General features: G+C 44.5%; 1 protein-coding gene across 2 annotated transcripts in view; it reads left to right on the top strand.

Annotated features, from left to right (window-relative positions):
• Positions 1-20,811, top strand: part of LOC106590128 (plexin domain-containing protein 2) — a 192,421-nt gene that overhangs the window by 139,832 nt on the left and 31,778 nt on the right. For both annotated transcript variants that reach the window (XM_014180733.2, XM_045710524.1), the window contains exons 6-11: positions 375-493; positions 1,918-2,017; positions 12,705-12,800; positions 13,293-13,374; positions 18,050-18,110; positions 18,396-18,552. In XM_014180733.2, coding sequence (XP_014036208.2) covers positions 375-493; positions 1,918-2,017; positions 12,705-12,800; positions 13,293-13,374; positions 18,050-18,110; positions 18,396-18,552 — 615 coding nt within the window. The remainder of the gene's footprint in view (positions 1-374; positions 494-1,917; positions 2,018-12,704; positions 12,801-13,292; positions 13,375-18,049; positions 18,111-18,395; positions 18,553-20,811) is intronic.

Genomic DNA, 20,811 nt, shown 5'->3' with positions numbered 1-20,811 from the left:
TGTTATAGGTCCATTATAATTTCTACATACTTTCTATCCAGTTTTAAACCCCTAGGTTTCCCACACCTGTTACATATGGTTCTAAGTGGTTCTGTATGGTCCTGTGTGGTTATACTGTATGTGGTTCTATATTATTCTGTACGGTCATGTGTGGTTCTATGTGGTTTTGTGTGGAACTGTGTGTTTATATGTAGTTCTGTGTGGCCCTGTGTGGTTATACAGTATGTTGTTCTGTGCGGTACTGTGTTGTTCTAAGTGGTTATATCTGGTCCTAAGTGGTTCTTTGTGGTTTTGCATGGTCCTGTGTGGTTATGTGGTCCTGTTTGATTGTCTAAGGTTCTGACAGTCTCCCTCTTTCCCTTTCCCTCATCCAGGCACTGCTCTGGTAGTCCAGTGGGACCATGTCCACCTGCAGGACAGCTACAACCTGGGCAGCTTCACCTTTCAGGCCACACTGCACAGCGACGGCAGGATCGTCTTCGCCTACAAAGAGGTCTCTCTCTCTCTCTTTCTCTTTATCGACGTATTAAACCTCTCTCTCGTTCTCTTTATCTACATATGCCTCTCTCTCTCTCTCTCTCTCTCTCTCTGTTGCTCCCTATCTAGGCTATATGTCCCTCCCCTCTGCCTCTTTCTCTCGCTTTCTCTATTTCTGCTACTCTCAGTCCCTCTCGCACTGTCTCTCTTTATTTCTCTCGCTGCTCCTCCCTCCAGCTATCTCCCACAGACGGGTGGATTGCTTAGCAACAAAACCGATCTGTGCGCAACCCTTGAGGAAAACAGAAGGGATTCGTTTAGAATCAAAGGATTGTTGACAACATGCACACTTTATTTCCTCTCCAAATGTTTATTGAGAACATAAATACATTTGCACAATGAGTACTTGTTGTCTCTCAAATATATCGTTACAGTTGTTGGCTAGCTAGATAGCGATAATTAGCTAAACAAGACATGGTATCAAGAACAAGATAAAACTAGCTGAAATGAACCACCTACGATTCCCCCCACATGGCAGCTTCTTGTCATTGTTGCTAGTTATCTGAACTTTCAGAATCATAACAACACACGGCCTCTGCAATGCTTACGCATCATTTTCGTGACGTTGTCAGCTAACCCAGCTATAGGGTTATAGGAGTGACATTACGTCACACCCAGCTTGTGAGGAGCAGGGAATTATTCACGTTCACCGCTCTCTCCTTCTCCATCTCTTTCTGTTTCTCTATTTCTCGCTCTCTCTCTCTCTCTCTGTTTCCATTTCTCTCTCTCTGTTTCTCTCTCTCGCTCTCTCATTCCTCACCCTCTCTTCCTTGTGGCGACGGAGCACTTATTACATTCTCTCCGTGATTGAGTTGATAAATAAAGCTCTGTGCTCTCCAACCTCTGTTCTCAATCAGGGCATGACGCGACATATCTCTTTCTCTCTCTCTCTTTCTCTCCATTCCAATCAGGGAGTACTTCTCTCTAACCACTCACCTCATCCACCTTCATGTAAAGACGTAAAGGTGACTGCTGTGTTCACTTCACTTTCACCACACAATAAAAGTGTGTCTCTCCAAGGATCTCTACATTCTCAAGTTTGAGCCCGCCGGACTTGTTTTGTGGAGTTATTAATTGGATTTTCTGGGGAGATGAGTTGATTGTAAGCTCTTTGTTCTTGCCAGTAAATGAAGTCCCATTGTCTGTAGGCTTGCGTCACAAAATGGCACCCTATTCCCTATATAGTGCCGGCCCTGGTCAAAAGAAGTGCACTATAAACGGTATAGGGTGTCATTTTGGGACACATTTACCCCAGCCTTCCATCAGCATCAGAAACTGTTAGGCCTCTGCCTGGTTTGGTCTGTTTGCAGCCGGCTCAGTTAGATAGGTGTGACGGCTGGTGATTGATGCCCCTCCACTGGTCTCTCCTCTCTCTTCCAGATCCCCATCGAGGTGGCCCAGATCAGCTCTGTCAATCACCCGGTGAAGGTGGGCCTCTCCGATGCCTTTGTGGTGGTCCACAGGATCCAACAGATTCCCAGTGAGTCACGATGATGCAGAGAGTGCTGCGTCACTGCACGCACGCACACACACGACTCCCTGCATCGCTACATACACATAAACCATCATAAACCACATCACACACACACGCATGCACGCACACCTTTTACCACTCACACATCACATAGACACATACCACATTACACTTTTTACTACACACACACCATCAAACATCACTTCAGTTTTTTACTGTGTATATACCATCACATACCACCTCATACTGCATGACACCAAAGGATGGGCAGTGGATACATACAGTAAGCCAATCACATGACCAGTACCAGTAGTTTTTTTTCCCCCTCTCAAAACTCCTTCCTTGTGGGGCTGGAATACGGTGAAGTTGCCCCTAGACCAGGGGTGGGCAACTACGGCCCGCGGGCCACATTCGGCATTTTAAAGGAATTATTATTTTGGGTTAAAAAAAAACACTCCAGGCCACACTGGAACATCTAAAGGTAGATATAAAGTATGGATGAACAAATAAGTAAAAACAAAAAGTCTGTGCTGCCTTTTGTTGAATTCGAAATCCCAAAATTCACCCCTGCCCTATATGCTGATCTTGGTTCAGTTTTGCATTTCTCCCACTGGGGGATGGGAAGTTGGTCCTAGATCTGAATCTCACCCCAAAGCGCGCATTAGTTCAACCTTTTGCTGTGGCCTCTCAAACGGCAGAATGGGAATGATTACATGGGCGCGGTCCAGAATTGTCTCTTTGCATGACGTTCCTTCCAATTTAGGCCCATTAAAGTTAAAAGAAAGTTGCGCAAAAGAGGAGAAAGTCAACCTTTTCATCCGCTGCTAGACCCGCTCTGGGGCTTTCATTTCATTTTCAAGTCTGCGAAAATCATTGATTTAATTGCTTGTTGATGATATGTTCATAGGACTTGGCTTTTGAAGAATGTACAGTATTTGTTTCACATAGCGTTTTATAGCTTGTTATTTATAACATTTCGACTTTGTCTGGAATTATTAAATCGTGGGTAATAAGTACCTCTGCTCAGAAAACTTTAAAGACTCCCCGTTGGCACCCCATTGCCTATATAGTGCACTACTTTTTTATTTTACCAAAGCCCTATGGGCACTACATAGGGAATAAGGGGCCATTTGGAACATAGCCACTGTGGTCAGTAATAAAGGGTTTAGGTGTTATAATGGGGAATTCAAACCTGCTGCTCAGCTGTTCTGTGAGTGTTGAACTTCTGTGGTTGTTGATTATTTCTACTTTTCTGAAAACTGTGGGTTCAGCTGTGCTCTTGTAACTGTTGCCACAGTAGCTCTCCCACAACACTCTTGTTGGTACTATATAGCCCTCAAGCTCAACTCTGGACCTCGAAGCCAGTTCCACTGTGTTTTTTCCATTGTTCCCCTCTAATCAGGAACTCATTTAGACCTGGGACACCAGGTGGGTACAATTAATTATCAGGTAGAACAGAAAACCAGCAGGCTCCGGACCTCATAGGGTAAGAGATGAAAGCCCCTGCTGTAGAGGGTTTTCAGGCTTCCAAAGGACTTGTGCTAAATACTACCCGCTTTGGTGCAGTCTTTCTAACGTTCAGCTCAGCTGGATGAAAACAGTCTCCTCGGCTGCGTCCCAAATGGCACCCTATTCCCTATGGGACCTTGTCAAAGGTAATGCACTATATAGGGAATAGGGTGACATTTGCGATGTGAGGTGGGGGGGGGCTGAGGAGTATTTATCTCCGCTCTGCTGAGGAGTATTTTTCTCCGCTCATACAAGAGTAATAAAGGCCTAGTTTCTTTCTTTTAATTATTATAATAATTATGTTTTAATCAGGAGGTGCTGCCACACCCTCAGCACCCTTACTTCCCGTGGCTATGACACCAGGAGATACTGACTCTGCAGGTATCAGATTACGTTTGGACCTGGCGAAATGTGGAAGCTATACCTGACCACTAGGGGCAGCGTGAGCGCCTATTACTGTATAGTAGGCTCACTAGGGCATTGTGGATGGTGAATGGGCGTTTAAGCTGTAGACGCCAGCTCCAAGGGTCGCGTGTTCAATCCCAGTGCTAGGCATGCGTTTTTTCTTTTTTTTAAAGCCTTTCCTAAACCTTAATCATTAACTTACCCAATTAATGCCTAAACTTAAGTTTAACCCTATCCCTAACTTTAACCCTAACGTTAACCATTCAGAATTAATCCCTAAACTTTTTTGGACTGACAACGAAGATACGGCACCAGATGGTGTAATTTAAACTTCAAGCCATGGCGTAATTCTGTTGCTGGAGTTATGCCGTTTTATTTGGAGATTCGGTTGCAAAGTTCTGTCTGTTCTAGCCTGAAAGACTGTAAAATGCTGAGCCAGCTTCCTCACAAACTTTTACTGGGTTCCCTTCTTTATTTATTTTGGTTTAATGGACGTACAATACAGCCCAAACAGTAGTACTGTACTCCCTCTGAAGTAAACTATTGGTTTGCTAATTTCCTGTATGAGAGGCCTTTCCTTTGGAAGTGTAATATCATGAAAACATACATTTGATCATATATTTCATATACCTAGTGAATGGTGGCGAATGTGATATCTCTAGAGAGGATAGAAACAGGCAGGTTGGTGGGTGAACATGGAGAAGGTGATATTTGGGCAGAGAGCAGAAACTCATGTCTGTCTGTCTGTCTGTCTGTCTGGAGAGAAAGGTCAGGATTAGCATCTTGGGTCTTCTGTCGGTCAAAAGGGCAGGACAATCTCGCTCTCTCAATGTGTCTCAGCCGCTGCTGTTTAGTAGGCAAAGCATGTAGCCAATGCATCCATTTCAGGATATACAGTACCAATGTTAGCTACTGGTTCGTCAACATGTTATGCTGTGCAGTGCTCTGAAAAGGCTGGATTTGGTTGTTTATAACTGATGATTCTTAATTAAAAGGGAATTGAATCTTGATCACTATAACTCTCCTTGATGTGGCAGGGCTTGCGAGCTATCACGGATTACAAAGGGAAACCTAGCTGCCCAATTACGCGAGCCTTCCAGACGAGCTAAATGCCTTCAATGCTCACTTCGAGCCAAGCAACACTGAACCATGTGTAAGAGCACCAGCTGTTCCAGACGACTGTGTGATCACGCTCCCCGCAGCCGATGTGAGTAAGACTTTTTAAACAGGTTAACATTCACAAGGCCGCAGGGCCAGACGAATTACCAGGATGCGTGCTCAGAGCCTGCGCTGACCAGCTGGCAAGTGTCTTCACTGATATTTTCAACCTCTCCCTGACCCAGTCTGTAATACATAAATATTTCGAGCAGACCACCACACTCCCTGTGCCCAATGACTATCGCCCTGTAGCACTCACATCTGTAGCCATGAAATACTTTGAAAGGCTGGTCATGGCTCACACTTATCACCATTATCCCAGACACCCTGGACCCACTCCAATTTGCAAACCGCCCCAACAGATCTACAGATGACACAATCTCTATTGCACTCCACACTGCCATTTCCCACTTGGACAAAAGGAACACCAGCGTGAGAATGCTGTTCATTAACTACAGCTCAGCATGGTAGGTGGTAGGCCTGATCACCGACAACGATGATACATTCTATAGGGAGGAGGCCAGAGACCTGGCAGTGTGGTGCCAGGACAACAACCTCTCTCTTAACTTCAGCAAGACCAAAGAGCTGATCGTAGACTACAGGAAATGGGGGGCCGAGCACACCCCCTTCCACATTGACGGGGCGATCGAGAGCTTCAAGTTCCTCGGTCTCCACTAAGGACCTATCATGGTCCAAAAACACGAGCACAGTCATGAAGAGGGCACGACAACACCTTTTCCCCCTCAGGAGGTTGAAAAGATTTCACATGGGCCCTCAGTTTAAAAAAAAAAGTTATACTGCTGCACCATTGAGAGCATCTTGACAGGCTGCGTCACCACTTTGTATAGAAACTGCTCGGCACCCGACTGCAAGGCGCTACAGAGGGTAGTACGTATAGCCCAGTACATCACTGGTGCCGAGCTCCCTGTCATCCAAGACCTCTATACCAGGCAGTTTCAGAGGAAGGCCCTAAAAAAGGCTCCAGCCACCCAAGTCACAGACTTTTCTCTCTGTTACCGCACGGCAAGCGTTACCAATGCACTAAATCTGGAACCAACAGGACCCTGAACAGCGTCTACCTCCAAGCCATAAGACTTCTAAAGAGTTAATTAAATAATTAATCAAATAGCTACCCGGACTATCTGCATTGATCCTTTTTGCACTCACCTTTACGACTGATCACTTACTCTGCTGCTATTGTTGACTATCTGTCACTTTATTCCTAGTTATATGTACATATCTACCTCAATGACCTCGTACCCCTGCACATTGACTCAGTACTGGTAGCTCTTGTATATAGACTAGTTATCGTTACTCATTTTTTTAATCTATTGTGACTTTTATTATTACGTGTTTGACTTTTCTATTATTTCACTATTTTCTTTCTCTCTGTATTGTTGGGAAGGGCCCGTAACTAAGTATTTCACTGTTAGTCCACACCTGTTGCTTGTGATGAATAAAAATGTTGTGATTTGATTCATTGTGGATATGAGACATCAGTAAAAGCCCTAACAATCTTGACACACACACACGCACCCTGATCTGGTCCCCTGGACAGCAGGTAGAATGGATCCTTCTGCAGTATTGATTGCACTGACCCAGGGTTCCACCCAGCTCTGAAACTCAGACTGTGTCAGATGGCTGGACTACTTTGATCTGAATTCCTGTTGTGTAATCCCAATCCCTACAGCTGCGTGGAACTCATTTTTCATTCTCCTGGAAGAAAATAATGTCTTTTGAAATGTAGATCAACCTTTTAAGGACCGGTTGTTCTTTTAGACACATCTGCTGATACTTGTAGTGTTAACGACTGTACATGAAAATGGTATTTTAAGTTATCTCTCTCGTATTCTAATATGATTATGTCTTTAGACTAGAATGATTGCTTAGTGGCTTTAAGCTCCAAGCATCAGAGCGTACCAAACCCTATTCCTTTAAATAGTGCACTACTTGAGTGGGCTCTGGTCAAAAGTACTGCACTTTATAGGGAATAGGGTGCCATTTGGGAAGCGCCCAGGCAGCTCAAGGGCTGAGTGTTTAGTGTACAGGAGTGAACTCATGTCGAGTCAATAAGTGTCTCTGCTGCCAATTACCGGCCTGAGCACACACAGCTAGCACAGCCGAGAGGCTTCCTCTAACCCACTCCTTTAGCCACGTTCACGCTTAATTTGTAAAATTAAACATTTTACAATGCTTGCTAGCTATTTCCAGGCCATGGCGTTTGGGCCTGGCCTGTGCTGCACTGGCAGCAGCAGAGGGAGGATTTTCCGGCATCCCATGGACAGGCGAGATAATTACCAGGTCAGGTGTTAGAGGCCTGGAGACCCGCTGGTCTTCCGGTGTTAAAACCTTTAAACCCAGGCTTTTATTTAGCCACCCCCGGGCTGGGCAGCCAGATGCACGGACAGCCAGACTCCCAGTCACCGTAATGCATTATTCTGATGATGTTTTCAAAACCAGAAGTGCCTCAGTCCTTTTAATACCTGTCTGAGTTTATTCTTGTGCTAATTCACCATGGTAAATGTACAATAGCAGGCCCAGGATTAGCTCACCTCATTATTATACAGGCAGAGGAGGAGGTCAGCTTGACATCCTTGTGTGTATTCATCATATCCATTCATATTGTGATATTGCTGAATTTCCATGTCCAATGTTCAATGATTGCAAAGATTTTGGGGAGGAGATAATGGAAATAATTTGCTCAAAGCAAGAGAGCTTGCCGTGTGGTGGTAAGGATTCTGAATTAATGAGGCGATATAAAAGCTGCATGACTGTTATCTTGATGGCAGGAAATACACTTGTATGGAATTAGAGCTTTTATACCCCATCGGGAATAGGAATAGTATAGGGACCTAACCTCACAGTCAGGGTCCTATGTGATATTCTGTTCTGCGCAGTGATTATTATTATTATCACAGGGCTGTTGGAACAGTGTGAGTAATGAAAATCTGCCCGCGTATTTATTCTATTTCTCCTTCCAGCAGAGTTGGACTCCACTGTGACACAGGTACAAAGGCTACTGGCAAATAAAGCACTATTCAGAATTTGGATTCCCTTATTCCTTCATTGACTTTTCCCACATCACATTTCCAATGATTCTCATCCAACTTTCAGGGGTGAATGAATAAGAAACCAATTCCTTGGCTGGACCCTTCTTAGGTGTGTACCAGACCAGTAGCCTATTTTCCATTGTATTTTGGGGAGATATTGGGCCAGTGCATAATTTTGCATGAGCGTGCTTTTAATTAGATTATGGCCTAATTGACCCTTGTGTGCATAATTGATGACACACTTCTACAAAGCTCGTTTTGTTTGATGGTATTGGAGCAGGACAGCTAAATCCTCATTACCACTTTTGATGCTCAGGCTGAGACTGTAATTGCTGTTAAAGCTTCCTACCTCCCAGACCCACTGTTTCCCATAGGTGCAGATCTAGGATCAGCTTCCCCTTCCTAATCTTAACCTTCACTAGTAGAGGGAAAATGCTAAACTGACCCAAGATCCAACTAGCTCTCACAGTCTCGTCAGAATTAGACATTCATCCATGTTTCTCAAACGTCAAATGTAAAAGTTGTTGCAAATGTAACATTTTAAAGTGTTTAAGGTAAGGGTTATGGTTTGGGATAGGCTTAAAACAAAAATCTGTTGCTGGAATCGAACATGCAATCTTTGGAATCAGAGGCAGATGCTTACGCCCCAGCAAAACCGAAACCTACTTGAAGGTAACAGCGCTCACTGTTGTCCCTAGTGGCCGGTTTCCACGTTATCTCCCAACGTCCTCGGACATGGTTGGATGTCGAATACTCACTTGTATCACGGGTGACCTGGCTGCCAAGATCAGCGTCTGAGAGCAACTTCACCCTACACCCCCAGACTCATCCACCTCCAGAGGAAACCCGAGGCAGGCGACCGAGTCTGGATAGCCTGTCCACAGAGCAGCACCACCAGGCAGGCAGAGAGAGAGCGAGAGACCTCCCCCCCTCCTCTGGCCCCTCAATGCTATCATTGGACTTGATCATCCTAATGCCTGGGGCTAGAGGAAGCCAGCCATAGGGGAGGGTAGATGGTGGGTGGGATGGGTTTCAGGGTCAAGTCAGCTAATACTCTACAGTATGCCTTGGTCAGATGTTTTTGGTGCCAAAACCAAGCATGTTTTGACTGTGTTTTTCACACATTCTAATGTCTCTATAGTTCTGTTTTCTCACCTGTATTAGAAGAATGTATACTCATAGGCTGTGTCTCAAGTGGCACACAATTCTCTATATACTGTTGAAGTCGGAAGTTTACATAAACCTTAGCCAAATACATTTACACTCAGTTTTTCACAATTCCTGACATTTAATCCTAGTAAATAAAAGCCTTCCACAAGTTGGGTGAATTTTGGCCTATTCCTCCTGACTTAGCTGGTGTAACTGAGTCAGGTTTGTAGGCCTCCTTGCTCGCACACGCTTTTTCAGTTCTGCCCACAAATTTGCTACAATATATCCACCTAATTTTCCTTCCTCATGTTGCCATCTATTTTGTGAAGTGCACCAGTCCGTCCTGCAGCAAATCACCCCCACAACATGATGCTGCCACCCCCGTGCTTCACAGTTGGGATGGTGTTCTTCGGCTTGCAAGCCTCCCCCTGTTCCTCCAAACATAACGATGTTCAATATGGCCAAACAGTTCTATTTTTCTTTCATCAGACCAGAGGACATTTCTCCAAAAAGTACGATCTTTGTCCCCATGTGCAGTTGCAAACCGTAGTCTGGCATTTGTATGGCGGTTTTGGAGCAGTGGCTACTTCCAAAGTACGTTCATCTCTAGTAGACAGAACGCGTCTCCTTCCTGAGCGGTATGACGGCTGCGTAGTCCCATGGTGTTTATACTTGCGTACTATTGTTTGTACAGGTACACCTCCAATTGACTCAAATTATGTCAATCAGCCTATCAGAAGCTTCTAAAGCCATGACATCATTTTCTGGAATTTTCCAAGCTGTTAAAAGGCACAGTCAACTTAGTGTATGTAAACTTCTGACCCACTGGAATTGTGATACAGTGAATTATAAGTGAAATAATCTGTCTGTAAACAATTGTTGGGGGGTTGCGCGAAACGATAACTATCAGGTAGTGCTGAGCGATTAGTGCTTTTTGAGGTTGGTTCAGTTTCGGTTCAATTATTTAAAAATAATCATGTTTTCGATTTTAGTTTCGGGGAAAAAAAGAAAACACAGAATAAAACAATTAATAAAAGTCCCCTTATGGTAGTGACTGCCCATTACTGCTTATCACTGATTAACCATTATTTATTCACATTTCTTTACTTTAATAAAATATTTGTTTTATTTGATGACTTTATGATTTAATTCCGAATCATCGTCTCATCTCTATAGAGCTTCTGCATATGCTATCTGAGAAAATCACAATTTTAGTAGTTCTTCAAAGCAATTAAGAAATACTTTTATGACTGCTGAATACCAACTATCAATCACTTAGATCATGTATTTTCAAGTAGAGATACGTCGTAAGCAACTGCTTTCTATCTCTCTTGCACAATCTCTCTTAACTCCATCAACGAGGTCTCCATGTCTGCACTACACAAACCGGACAAGTAAGCAGGTGAACAATGGATTATGGTCATTAATTACCACATTTTCTGTGCTAAACTTTTTAAAATCTTTTATTTTATTTGTTATTTTATTTATCCCTTTTTCTCCCCAATTTCGTGGTATCCAATTGGTAGTTACAGTCTTGTCCCATCGCTGTAACTCCCATATGGACTCGGGAAAGGCAAAGGTCGAGAGCTGTGCATCCTCCTAAACACAAACCAACCAAGCCGCACTGCTTCTTGACACAATGCCCACTTAACCCGGAAGCCAGCCGCACCAATGTGTCGGTGGAAACACCGTACACCTGGCGACCGTGTCAGCGTGCACTGCACCCGGCCCGCCACAGGAGTCGCTAGTGCGCGATGGGACAAGGACATCCCTGCCGGCCTAACCCTCCCCTAACCCAGACGATGCTGGGCCAATTGTGCGCCGCTCCATGCGTCTCCCTGTCATGGCCGGCTGCGACCATGCCTGGACTCAAACCAAGAATCTTTAGTGGCACAGCTAGCACGGCAATGCAGTGCCTTAGACCCCTGCACCACTCGGGAGGCTTTCTGTGCTAAACTATGTGGAATATTGACCTGTTGAAAACTATAACTCCCTACTACATTGCAAAGTTCGAACTTGATCTGATTTATCTCCACCGAAACTGAGCATTGAACTCACAGAAAAAACGCGAATTAAGTGCAATTCAAATAATTGAACCGATGTCAGTCAATTAGTTGTTTAAAAACAGAAAAGTAACAGAAAAGTAGGTTATTCGCTCAGCACTATTATTAGGCTAATAGTGGGGTCCTAATAGTGGGGTCCTCATGGAAAAACTGGGCTGGTGTGGGGGCCTCGAGGAATCGGCCCTGAAATGCCAAAGACGATTTCTGGTTCCAGTCTGCCGCCGCGGTATCTGGATCCACAGTTGCACACAACAGAATAATGGCTTTGCTCTTAGATGAAAACTCATCCAAGCAGGCAAAATGTGTTCATTTTATATTGGTCAATTATGTATGAGTGTATACAGTAAGTGTATATAATGAATTGGGCTCACTAGCAGTCAAACTCATTGCTGTGTATGTTCCACAGCCATGGTGCTGTTTATTGAATTTCAATTTTCTATCTCATTGCTCAAGCAAGTGTGTGTATTATAGAAAATGTAATGTGTTGAACAATGTCATACGGGCTACGTTAAATAATTACTCTCACTGATGTACATAAACGTCCCATTGAATTCCAGGAATTTCAGTCACATTAACTTGAATTAAGGATTTAAACACACCAGGAAAATGACTGGAATTAAGGAATTAACTAGCAAAGCTTTTACATTTATGAGATTACAATGGCGGAGCTATGCCTTTTCATTTTAATTGAATTAGGATGTACAGTATAATATATAATATTATAATCCTTTCTATCTGTGTATAGTTGAGTGTAGTGCCGGGGGGAGATGCATAGACTGCAAAACCAAGTGGGCCATTTTACACTAAGATTGAAAAAGCCACTTATTATTGGGGGACTACTGAGAGTCAATGATGGATCAAATCAAACTCTCCGTTTTACCGAGCCTGGTCCTGGTGACTGCAGCAGCAGATTATCTTAGTCACTGGGGGAGCATCCCAAATGGCACCCTATTCCTTACATAGTGCACTATGTTTGACCAGGGCCCATTGACCAGAGCCCTACGGGCCCTAGTCAAACGCAGTGCACTATATAGGGAATAGGGTGCCATTTGGGACGTAGCCATTCGAGGAACTGGGGGCTTTCAACAGGGATATCACCTCTAGTGGGACATTTCTGCCCACCCCTTTGCCAAGTGGCAGGCTTTCTGATACAGAGAGAGAGAAAACTAAAGGAATGCTCTTCTCTCTTCCCATATGGCCTGATTCTGCCTCTCCGTTCTCTTATTCTCTCTCGCTCTCCTCCTCGGGAACCACTTGTCCTAGTTTTAGCTCTCCAAGGAAGATTTGTGACCGTTTTCTCTCTCGCTCTTTCCTTCCTTCCCTCCCTCTCTTTCCCTTTCTCTTACTCACTCCATTCAGATGTTCGTAGGAGAACGATCTATGAGTACCATCGCGTGGAGCTGACGAAGACCAAAATCACCAACTCCACAGCAGTGGAAATGATGCCTCTACCGAGTAAGATGGATTCCTTTGATAGACGTGGCTCATGATATGATATATGATAAAGACAACACAAGTAGGCCCCCATGAACTAGCCTAGGTTCTAGATATAGTCATAGGTTTTAGAAACGTCTGTTTTGCATTTAGCAAACTACAACATTCTAGCTATGGATTTCTATGTTGGTGTTTTGACAATTGGTATGAATGTATCAAGTGTCTCAGAGTTGGTGTTCTAATTTACGATCAGTTAACCTTTAACATCTCAATTAATAAGATTACATGGGCATGGGAGACCTGATCCTAGATCAGCACTTCTATTCTGAGATGCTTAATATATTGTTTTGCATTATCAACTACAACAATCTAGCAATCTATATATAGATTTCTATATTGAGTTTTGACTGAGTCAGTAGACGTGTGTGTTGTGACGTGTGTGTGTGTGTGTGTTGTGACGTGTGTGTTGTGACGTATGTTTGTTGTGACGTGCGTATCCTGTTCCCTCCATAGCATGTCTCCAGTTCACCAGCTGTAGCAGCTGCATCTCCTCCCAGATCAACTTCAACTGCAGCTGGTGCCACCGCCTTCGCAGGTCAGACACCCCTCTATACCCTTTACCGTATGTCTTTGTCTGCATCCCAAATGCCGCCCTACTACCTATGTGCTCTGATCAAACGTAGTGCACTATATAGGGAATAGGGGCCATTTGGGACGGAGACCATCTTTTTGGGACGGTGACCATCTCCATCGCTCGCTCAGTCTCCCTGTCTTTCTTCTCCCTCCTTTAAATGTTGCTATTAGTACCAGTCACTCAGCACCTCTCTTAGCTAGCTATTGAGTGTGAGGTGTATGTATTGACATGTGGCTATCATGTGGAGACTGACCCTCCCCTAAGCCCTCTGCTCAGTGTTTGTGTGTCCCAAATGGCCCATGGACCCTTGTCAAAAGTTGTGCCCTGTATACTGTAAAGAGGGAATAGGGTGCAGTTTGGGAGGGAGCCAGTGAGTTGTGGTGATGTTGTTTTTCCTTATTGATGGCCCGCCATGGAGAGACAGGGAAGGAATGAACAACAGAGGGAGAGAACATGAGATCCGACCCATTACTCTTGTTTTTTTTTGGCGAAATGGAGAATTCCTCTCTCTCTCTCTCTCTCTCTCTCTCTCTCTCTCTCTCACCATTTGTCTTTCTATCTTTCACACCCTCGCACAAAAAGGTAAATATTTGAGACCGTGTAGAGTGTTATTGCACAGATGAGATATTACCTGCCTGTTGTGAGATGTGAATGATGGAGGTTTGGACAGCGTTGTTGGAGTGTTGTTGGAGCATTGTTTTAGTGTTGGATCGCAGCGTTTGGGTTCAGAAGACAGGGAAGCATAAATTAATCATGAAGCAGAGAATGTGTTCCAGGCATGTTGTTGTCCATTTGAGGTTTGTAAAAGCCATTAGTTATCAAGTGCACTGAAAGCTTTTGGGCCTCCCTTCTTGGAAAATGTCTGTTGGACTTAGCGGAGATGATTTGACTACTCCCCATATTCCTATGTCTCTACGCTTTGTCCGTATCTCAAATGACAGACTACAGTCCCGTGTGGCTCAGTTGGTAGAGCATGGTGTTTGCAACGCCAGGGTTGTGGGTTCGATTCCCATGGGGGACCAGTATGGAATTGTTTTATTTTTTTAATGTATGAAATGTATGTATTCACTACTGTAAGTCGCTCTGGATAAGAGCGTCTGCTAAATGACTAAAATGTAAATGTAAATGTACTATTCCCCTGTGGACGCTGGTCAAAAGTAGTGTACTATATTGGAAAAAGGGTACGACTTGGGAAGCCTTTTAGTGGCCAATGCATCCATAATGAAACGACCCCATAGTTATTTTAGATTAATCGTTTATTCCGAGAGTGATGATGCGCGATTTAGGGGACGTGCAGTACACGCACCGGGACCACTGGGCTTTGTGAGGTCACTAAAGGTCAGGGTTTAGCCTTCTCCTCTCTGTCTCCTCTCGGTCTCCTCTCTCCATCCAACTTAGAAAATAATAATACAATCATGTGTGCATAAATTTGATGTATTGGTGGCTCTGGGAATCAAACCCATAATCCTGGCATTGCAAGCACAATGCTCTACCAATTTAGCCATACAGGATCACAGCGGACAATGTATCTATATTCTGTACCCTCCAGAGGAAGACTAATTCTACCGCCTGTGCATCGAACTGAACTCCCTTTACGTGCATCACCTCAGCAGTTTATTAGAGCTGCGATGACACACTATACGCCTGAATTATAATGATCTAATTACGCTGCATTTTAATGAGATTTAAACGCGTGCGTCCTGCATCACACCGTTAGGGCTCGCTCTGTCCTTGGTGTCCTTCAACAACAAACTTCCCTTGAAAAGTCAAATGAATGCACAGTTTAAACAAGCTAATTGAAATGCATTGCAGCATTGTTGGGCAGTAGGTTAATGAAAGGAAGGCGCCTGTGATTTAAGAGAGCAGCCGTAATGAACCATCTCTCTTTCTCTCTCTACCTCTCTCTCTCTCTCTCTCTACCACTCTCTTTACCTCTCTCTTTACCTCTCTCTCTCTCTCTTTACTGCTCTCTCTCTCTACACCCCACCTCTCTCTCTCTCTACCTCTCTCTACCTCTCTACCTCCCTCTCTCTTATTCTCTCTCTCGCTCTCTACCTCTCTCTCTCTCTCTCTCTCTCTCTCTCTACCTCTCTCTACCTCACTTTTCCTCTCTCTCTACCTCTCTCTTTACCTTTCTCTTTACCTCTCTCTACACCCCACCTCTCTCTACCTCTCTACCTCTCTCTCGACCTCTCTCTCTCTATACTTCTCTCTTGCTCTCTACCTCTCTCTCTCTCTCTCTCTCTCTACCGCTCTCTCTCTCTCCCTCGCTCTACCTCTCTCTCTCTAAATCTCTCTCTACCTCTCTCTCTCTCTCTCTCTACCTCTCTCTCTCTCTCTCTCTCTCTCTCGCCCTCTCTCTCTGTGATGTGTAAGAACCTGCTCGTTGGGTACCTGCTCTCCCATGTGTTTCAGGCTAAATCAGCTCATTGGGTCCCTCTGATGTATGCAAGCTGGGCGCTGGGCTGGGTTGGACAATTAAAAGCGGGTTGGAGCTAATAAAGCATGCAAGGCATCCCTATGGACCAGCGACTTGCCGTGGTTACCAATACTGCCGAGCGCTCATTTGGTGAGAAAGAGACGATTTGTTTACTCAAAAACACAGCTGGTGTGCATCATGAATGTACTATCAAAATGACTGCCGCCACATAACATTTCAGAGATCTTGCGCTTGAATAAGATGCGGTCACTCTGCGTACCTCATTCAATCACATTGCGTGTGTGTGGAGATAGATTGAGTGTAGTGCCAAGAGTGTAATGATGGTTTCAACATTCCTACACACTGATAAGCTTAACGTTCACTATGTAGACCCAGTGAGCTTTAGTAACCCTCAAACCTCTGGTAGTAAATCCATATAATGTCAAGAAATATGGCCCATTGGTATGAGATAGACTAAATGTCTTTGAATGTACCCGCAATGTAACCGAGACCAATGAGTCTTTAAAACCCAATAAAGAAATGCATCTTCTCTGCCATGAAAGAGGGGGGGGGGGAGAAAACGACAAGACCGTACAGAAACTTTCTCCCATGTGTATTCATTTATATTCAAATGAGGCAGCTCAACCCATTTATAATTAGCGGTGTGGTGGCTGAGTGGATGTCGGAAGGAAGGTTTGGAATGCATCCCAAATGGCACCCTATTCCCTATATAGTGTGCTACTTTTGACCCGGGCCCATAGGGGAATAGGGTGCCATTTGGGATGTTGGATGGCATTGAGGTAAAACATAAATGGATCCGAAGGGACTGGTCAGACCTGTGTTGCAGTAATATCCTTGGCCTGTCTCGGTCTCTCTCTCCCTCTCTCGCTCCGCTTCTCCCGCGAAAATCGGAGGGGGAAAAGAGGTGAAGGAATCTGTCTCGGCTGATTGGACAGATGAGGTGGAATTTTTCATGCAACAATACGGTGGAATCCGGGCAGTGTGGGCTGATTAGACAGCAGAGGGAGATGGGAATGGACTCCTCTTCTTCTCCACACGGAGAGCGTTACCACATCCACCAGGACTAATGGGAGTTATAGGACCTGATGGGAATAAGGATGGAGAATGGAGGTTAATGCGGCCTGTCTGTACGGTAGTGGGGGCTAGTAGGCGGAGATATCCGAAGACAGGCTCATTGTCGTGACTGGAATGGAATAAATGAAACGGTATGAAATACATGGAAACCATACTGTCCCATATTGCATTCCAGCCATTATGATTAGCCCGTCCTCCGATATCTCCACCCACCAGCAACCACTGCTCCATGTAGAGAAGTAGAGGGGTGGATTGTTCGTGGGTCTTGCTGCATTGTTAGCGGGTTAGGTGTCTGTGAGGTGCATGACACTGGTTTAGCATTTGTTTACCACCTACGCCATTGGTGATATGATTGTACAGCTTTCTGTCTTTGACTTCAGTGGACTATTTGAGCCAGACAGACAAAATAAAAAATATAATAGAGAGAGAGAGAGAGAAAGAAAGATGGAGAACAAACAATCCCTCTGTGTCAAAGCAAGAAAATATGTCCCTCAAAATTCAGTGAATGTAACATTGAAATGTCAGCGAGGTCTTACAGAGGAAAGAGAAGAGAAGAAAAGAGAGAGGGATAAGGAGGGGGGGGGTATGAAGGTTCGCCTGGGGGTCAGTATCTTCACTCACACTCATTATGATCTGTGAACAAGAGGAAGAATGAGCAGTTGCCCTCGATCAAAGGCTAGTCCACAGAGTTTACGAGTCGCCTCTGGCTGGGAGGCATTACGCATTCCCCCTCATCCCCTTCACCCCTCTCTCCCTCTTCCCGTTTCCCCTCACCCCCTACATCAACCCCTGTACTCTGAGCAGTTTGACCCAGTGAACTTCCTCTTCACAAATCCCCCCCTATATATTCAAATAATCATGGCCTTTTCCCCTCTTTGAACTTATTTTGGACACCCAGACTCCAGACTGAGATTATTATAGTGGATTATTATAAACATTTTTGGTTTCATGTAACATCTGCAGGTCTACAGAGCTGGATAGCACCACGTATATATGTTGCTATAATTTACGTTTTAGAGATGTATTCGTTCCATCTTTGATTGTGGTTTAGCCCTCTTAGTGATGCATGTCTTGTGTTCATGTTCCTAAACTCTTCCTGACAATCGTCTCCTCTGGTTTCAGGTGTTCCAGTGGGTTCGACCGCCATCGGCAGGACTGGGTGGATAACAGCTGTCCTGATGAGGTGAATATCGTCATGGCTGATGGAAATGGCTCGCTTTCTAATATGGATAGCGAGTGAGTGGGGATATGGTGGAATGTGTGCGTGCATGTGTATCTGCTGTAATGTTTTTTGTGTGTGGCTGCCAGGATGATGGATGCCCTGGTCTGCTATGTGCAGGGGGAAAGGCGATGACCCAGTTACTCCTTTCACATCTTCAGCTCTCACACACACACACACACACACACACACACACACAACATATTCTTACATGCATGACGAAGATGGCCCTTGTATTCTGTCTTGCAGACCAAGGACAAAAGCTGTGATATCATCAACACCACACAACTCTATCCGTTCACCACCACGTTAGTTGCCAAGACAACAGGCCGGAGCAGAGGAGAGACCACCACAGCCGAAGCCTCTTTGTCTACGTCCCTCTCCCCGACCAGCGTCCCCACAGAAGGTAAGACAACTAACGTATGCCCCAAAGCAGATAACTCCAACTAGTGTCTGAATACTGGTATGATATGATCAGACATTTTTTTTCTGGTCCAGTCAACATGTTCAGGAAAAACTGGGTCGTGTTCAGTTAGTGTTCCTCAGTTTTGTGCTCCAATGAGAAACACTCATTTTCGTTTTCATTTGCAAAATGTTTTATTACAGTGTATCTTAATGAACACAACCCTGGCCCTATCTTCGAACTGAAGGGTAGGCTAATACACGAAAGTCTTGATGGATGTGCTGTTGTGACGTTAAGTAAAACAAAGTACACAGTACCTTTCCTGTGAAGGTACAGGTACTTCATTACAAATGATGTACTGTATTCTTTATCTACAATATGTTCTGCCTCTTTTGTAATTTCTTTGGTAATATAACTATCCGGATAGTTTTCCTTGAGCACCAAATGCACTCCAGATGGCAACAAATGATGCAAGGCATGCCAGCTGTGTTTTACCCAACTAAACAATGTAGATTGAATTAGGACATCTCTAAAATCTTAGAGATGCATTCACACAGAAACATATTAGTGTTCAGTCCTTTTGGCTGGTTATTCATTTTTTATGACAAGTAAATTATAATCATTTTTATACTGACTTTTTATTGATTGATGTGTTGCTGATAAATATCTTCAATCATCAGGCAAGTGCTGCCTGCAACCCCAGCAAGCAGGGACAGATGGCTGGAATAGATGGCCACTCTAAAACAGGGTTTCTCAGCCTCTGTCCCAGGGGCCAAGCATGTCCATCCTGAGTTCATGATTAGTTACACTGCAGTAGTCATCTCAAAGATATCAGACACAAATCCCTCCTGGAGAAAAAATAACCCTGGGTCCTTCTGCTGATGTCAGGAGAAACTCTGAAACTCCGAAGGTGTCCTTTTGAGTTTGTTTACCTTCCTTTCCCTCCCTCCCCAGAGATACTGGAGCTACTTAAAGACTGATTATCAAATGGCATCCTATTCCCTATGTAGTGCACTACTTTTGACAGGGGCCCATTTGACTTGAATAGGCAGCTAGAATTCATCTAGAATTCACCTTTACCATTCATCGTCCCAATGAAAAGTCAAATGTTCAACTTAATCTCCCTGTCACTATGTGTACAATCACATTATGCACTTTAATCATGACTAAACGCGTATGCGGAGTGAGTTTTCTGCCCAGTAACTGGCACATCCCGGGGTTGATAATTGACCAATGTGTTAAAATGGGTTGGGATGTCTGGGAGATACACAAAGCCTACACTGTGCTAATGGACAACTCATAGTCTCAAGCATCCACTCTTGTTAACACCCAAGAGAAAGAGGTGTAGCCAGCTAACTGTAGAATCCATTGCAATATGTAACAGCGTGTATTTCTATCAAATCAAATCAAATTGTATTAGTCACATGCGCCGAATACAACAGGGAACCTTACGGTGAAATGCTTACTTACGAGCCCCTAACCAACAATGCAGTTTAAAAAAAGAGCAGCAGTAAAATAACAATAGCGAGACTATATACAGGGGGGTACCGGTACAGAGTCAATGTGCTGGGGCACTGGTTAGTTGAGGTAATTGAGGTAATATGTACATGTAGGTGGAGTTATTAAAGTGACTATGCATAGATGACAACAACAGAGAGTAGCAACGGTGTAAAGGGGGGGGGGGGGCAATGCAAATAGTCTGGGAAGCCATTTGATTAGATGTTCAGGAGTCTTATGGCTTGGGGGTAGAAGCCTCTTGGACCTAGACTTGGTGCTCCGGTACCGCTGCCGTGCGGTAGCAGAGAGAACATTCTATGACAGGGGTGGCTGGAGTCCTTGACAGTTTTTAGGGCCTTCCTCTGACACCGCCGAGCAGTTGCCATACCAGGCAGTGATGCAACAAGTCAGGATGCTCTCGATGGTGCAGCTGTAGAAACTTTAGAGGATCTGAGGACCCATGCCAAATCTTTTCAGTCTCCTGAGGGGGAATAGGTTTTGTTGTGCCCTCTTCACAATTGTCTTGGCGTGCTTGGACAATGTTAGTTTGTTGGTGATGTGGACACCAAGGAACTTGAAGCTCTTAACCTGCCCCACTACAGCCCAGTCGATGAGAATGGAGGCGTGCTCGGTCCTCCTTTTCCTGTAGTCCACAATCATCTCCTTAGTCTTGATCACGTTCAGGGAGAGGTTGTTGTCCTGGCACCACATGGCCAGGTCTCTGACCTCCTCCCTATATGCTGTCTTGTTGTTGTTGGTGATCAG

Source organism: Salmo salar, chromosome ssa29 (assembly GCF_905237065.1).
Source record: "Salmo salar chromosome ssa29, Ssal_v3.1, whole genome shotgun sequence".
In the NCBI taxonomy this organism is placed as follows: domain Eukaryota; kingdom Metazoa; phylum Chordata; class Actinopteri; order Salmoniformes; family Salmonidae; genus Salmo; species Salmo salar.
Note: the sequence above shows the minus strand (reverse complement) of the source record. Positions and strands in the feature narration are given on the sequence as shown.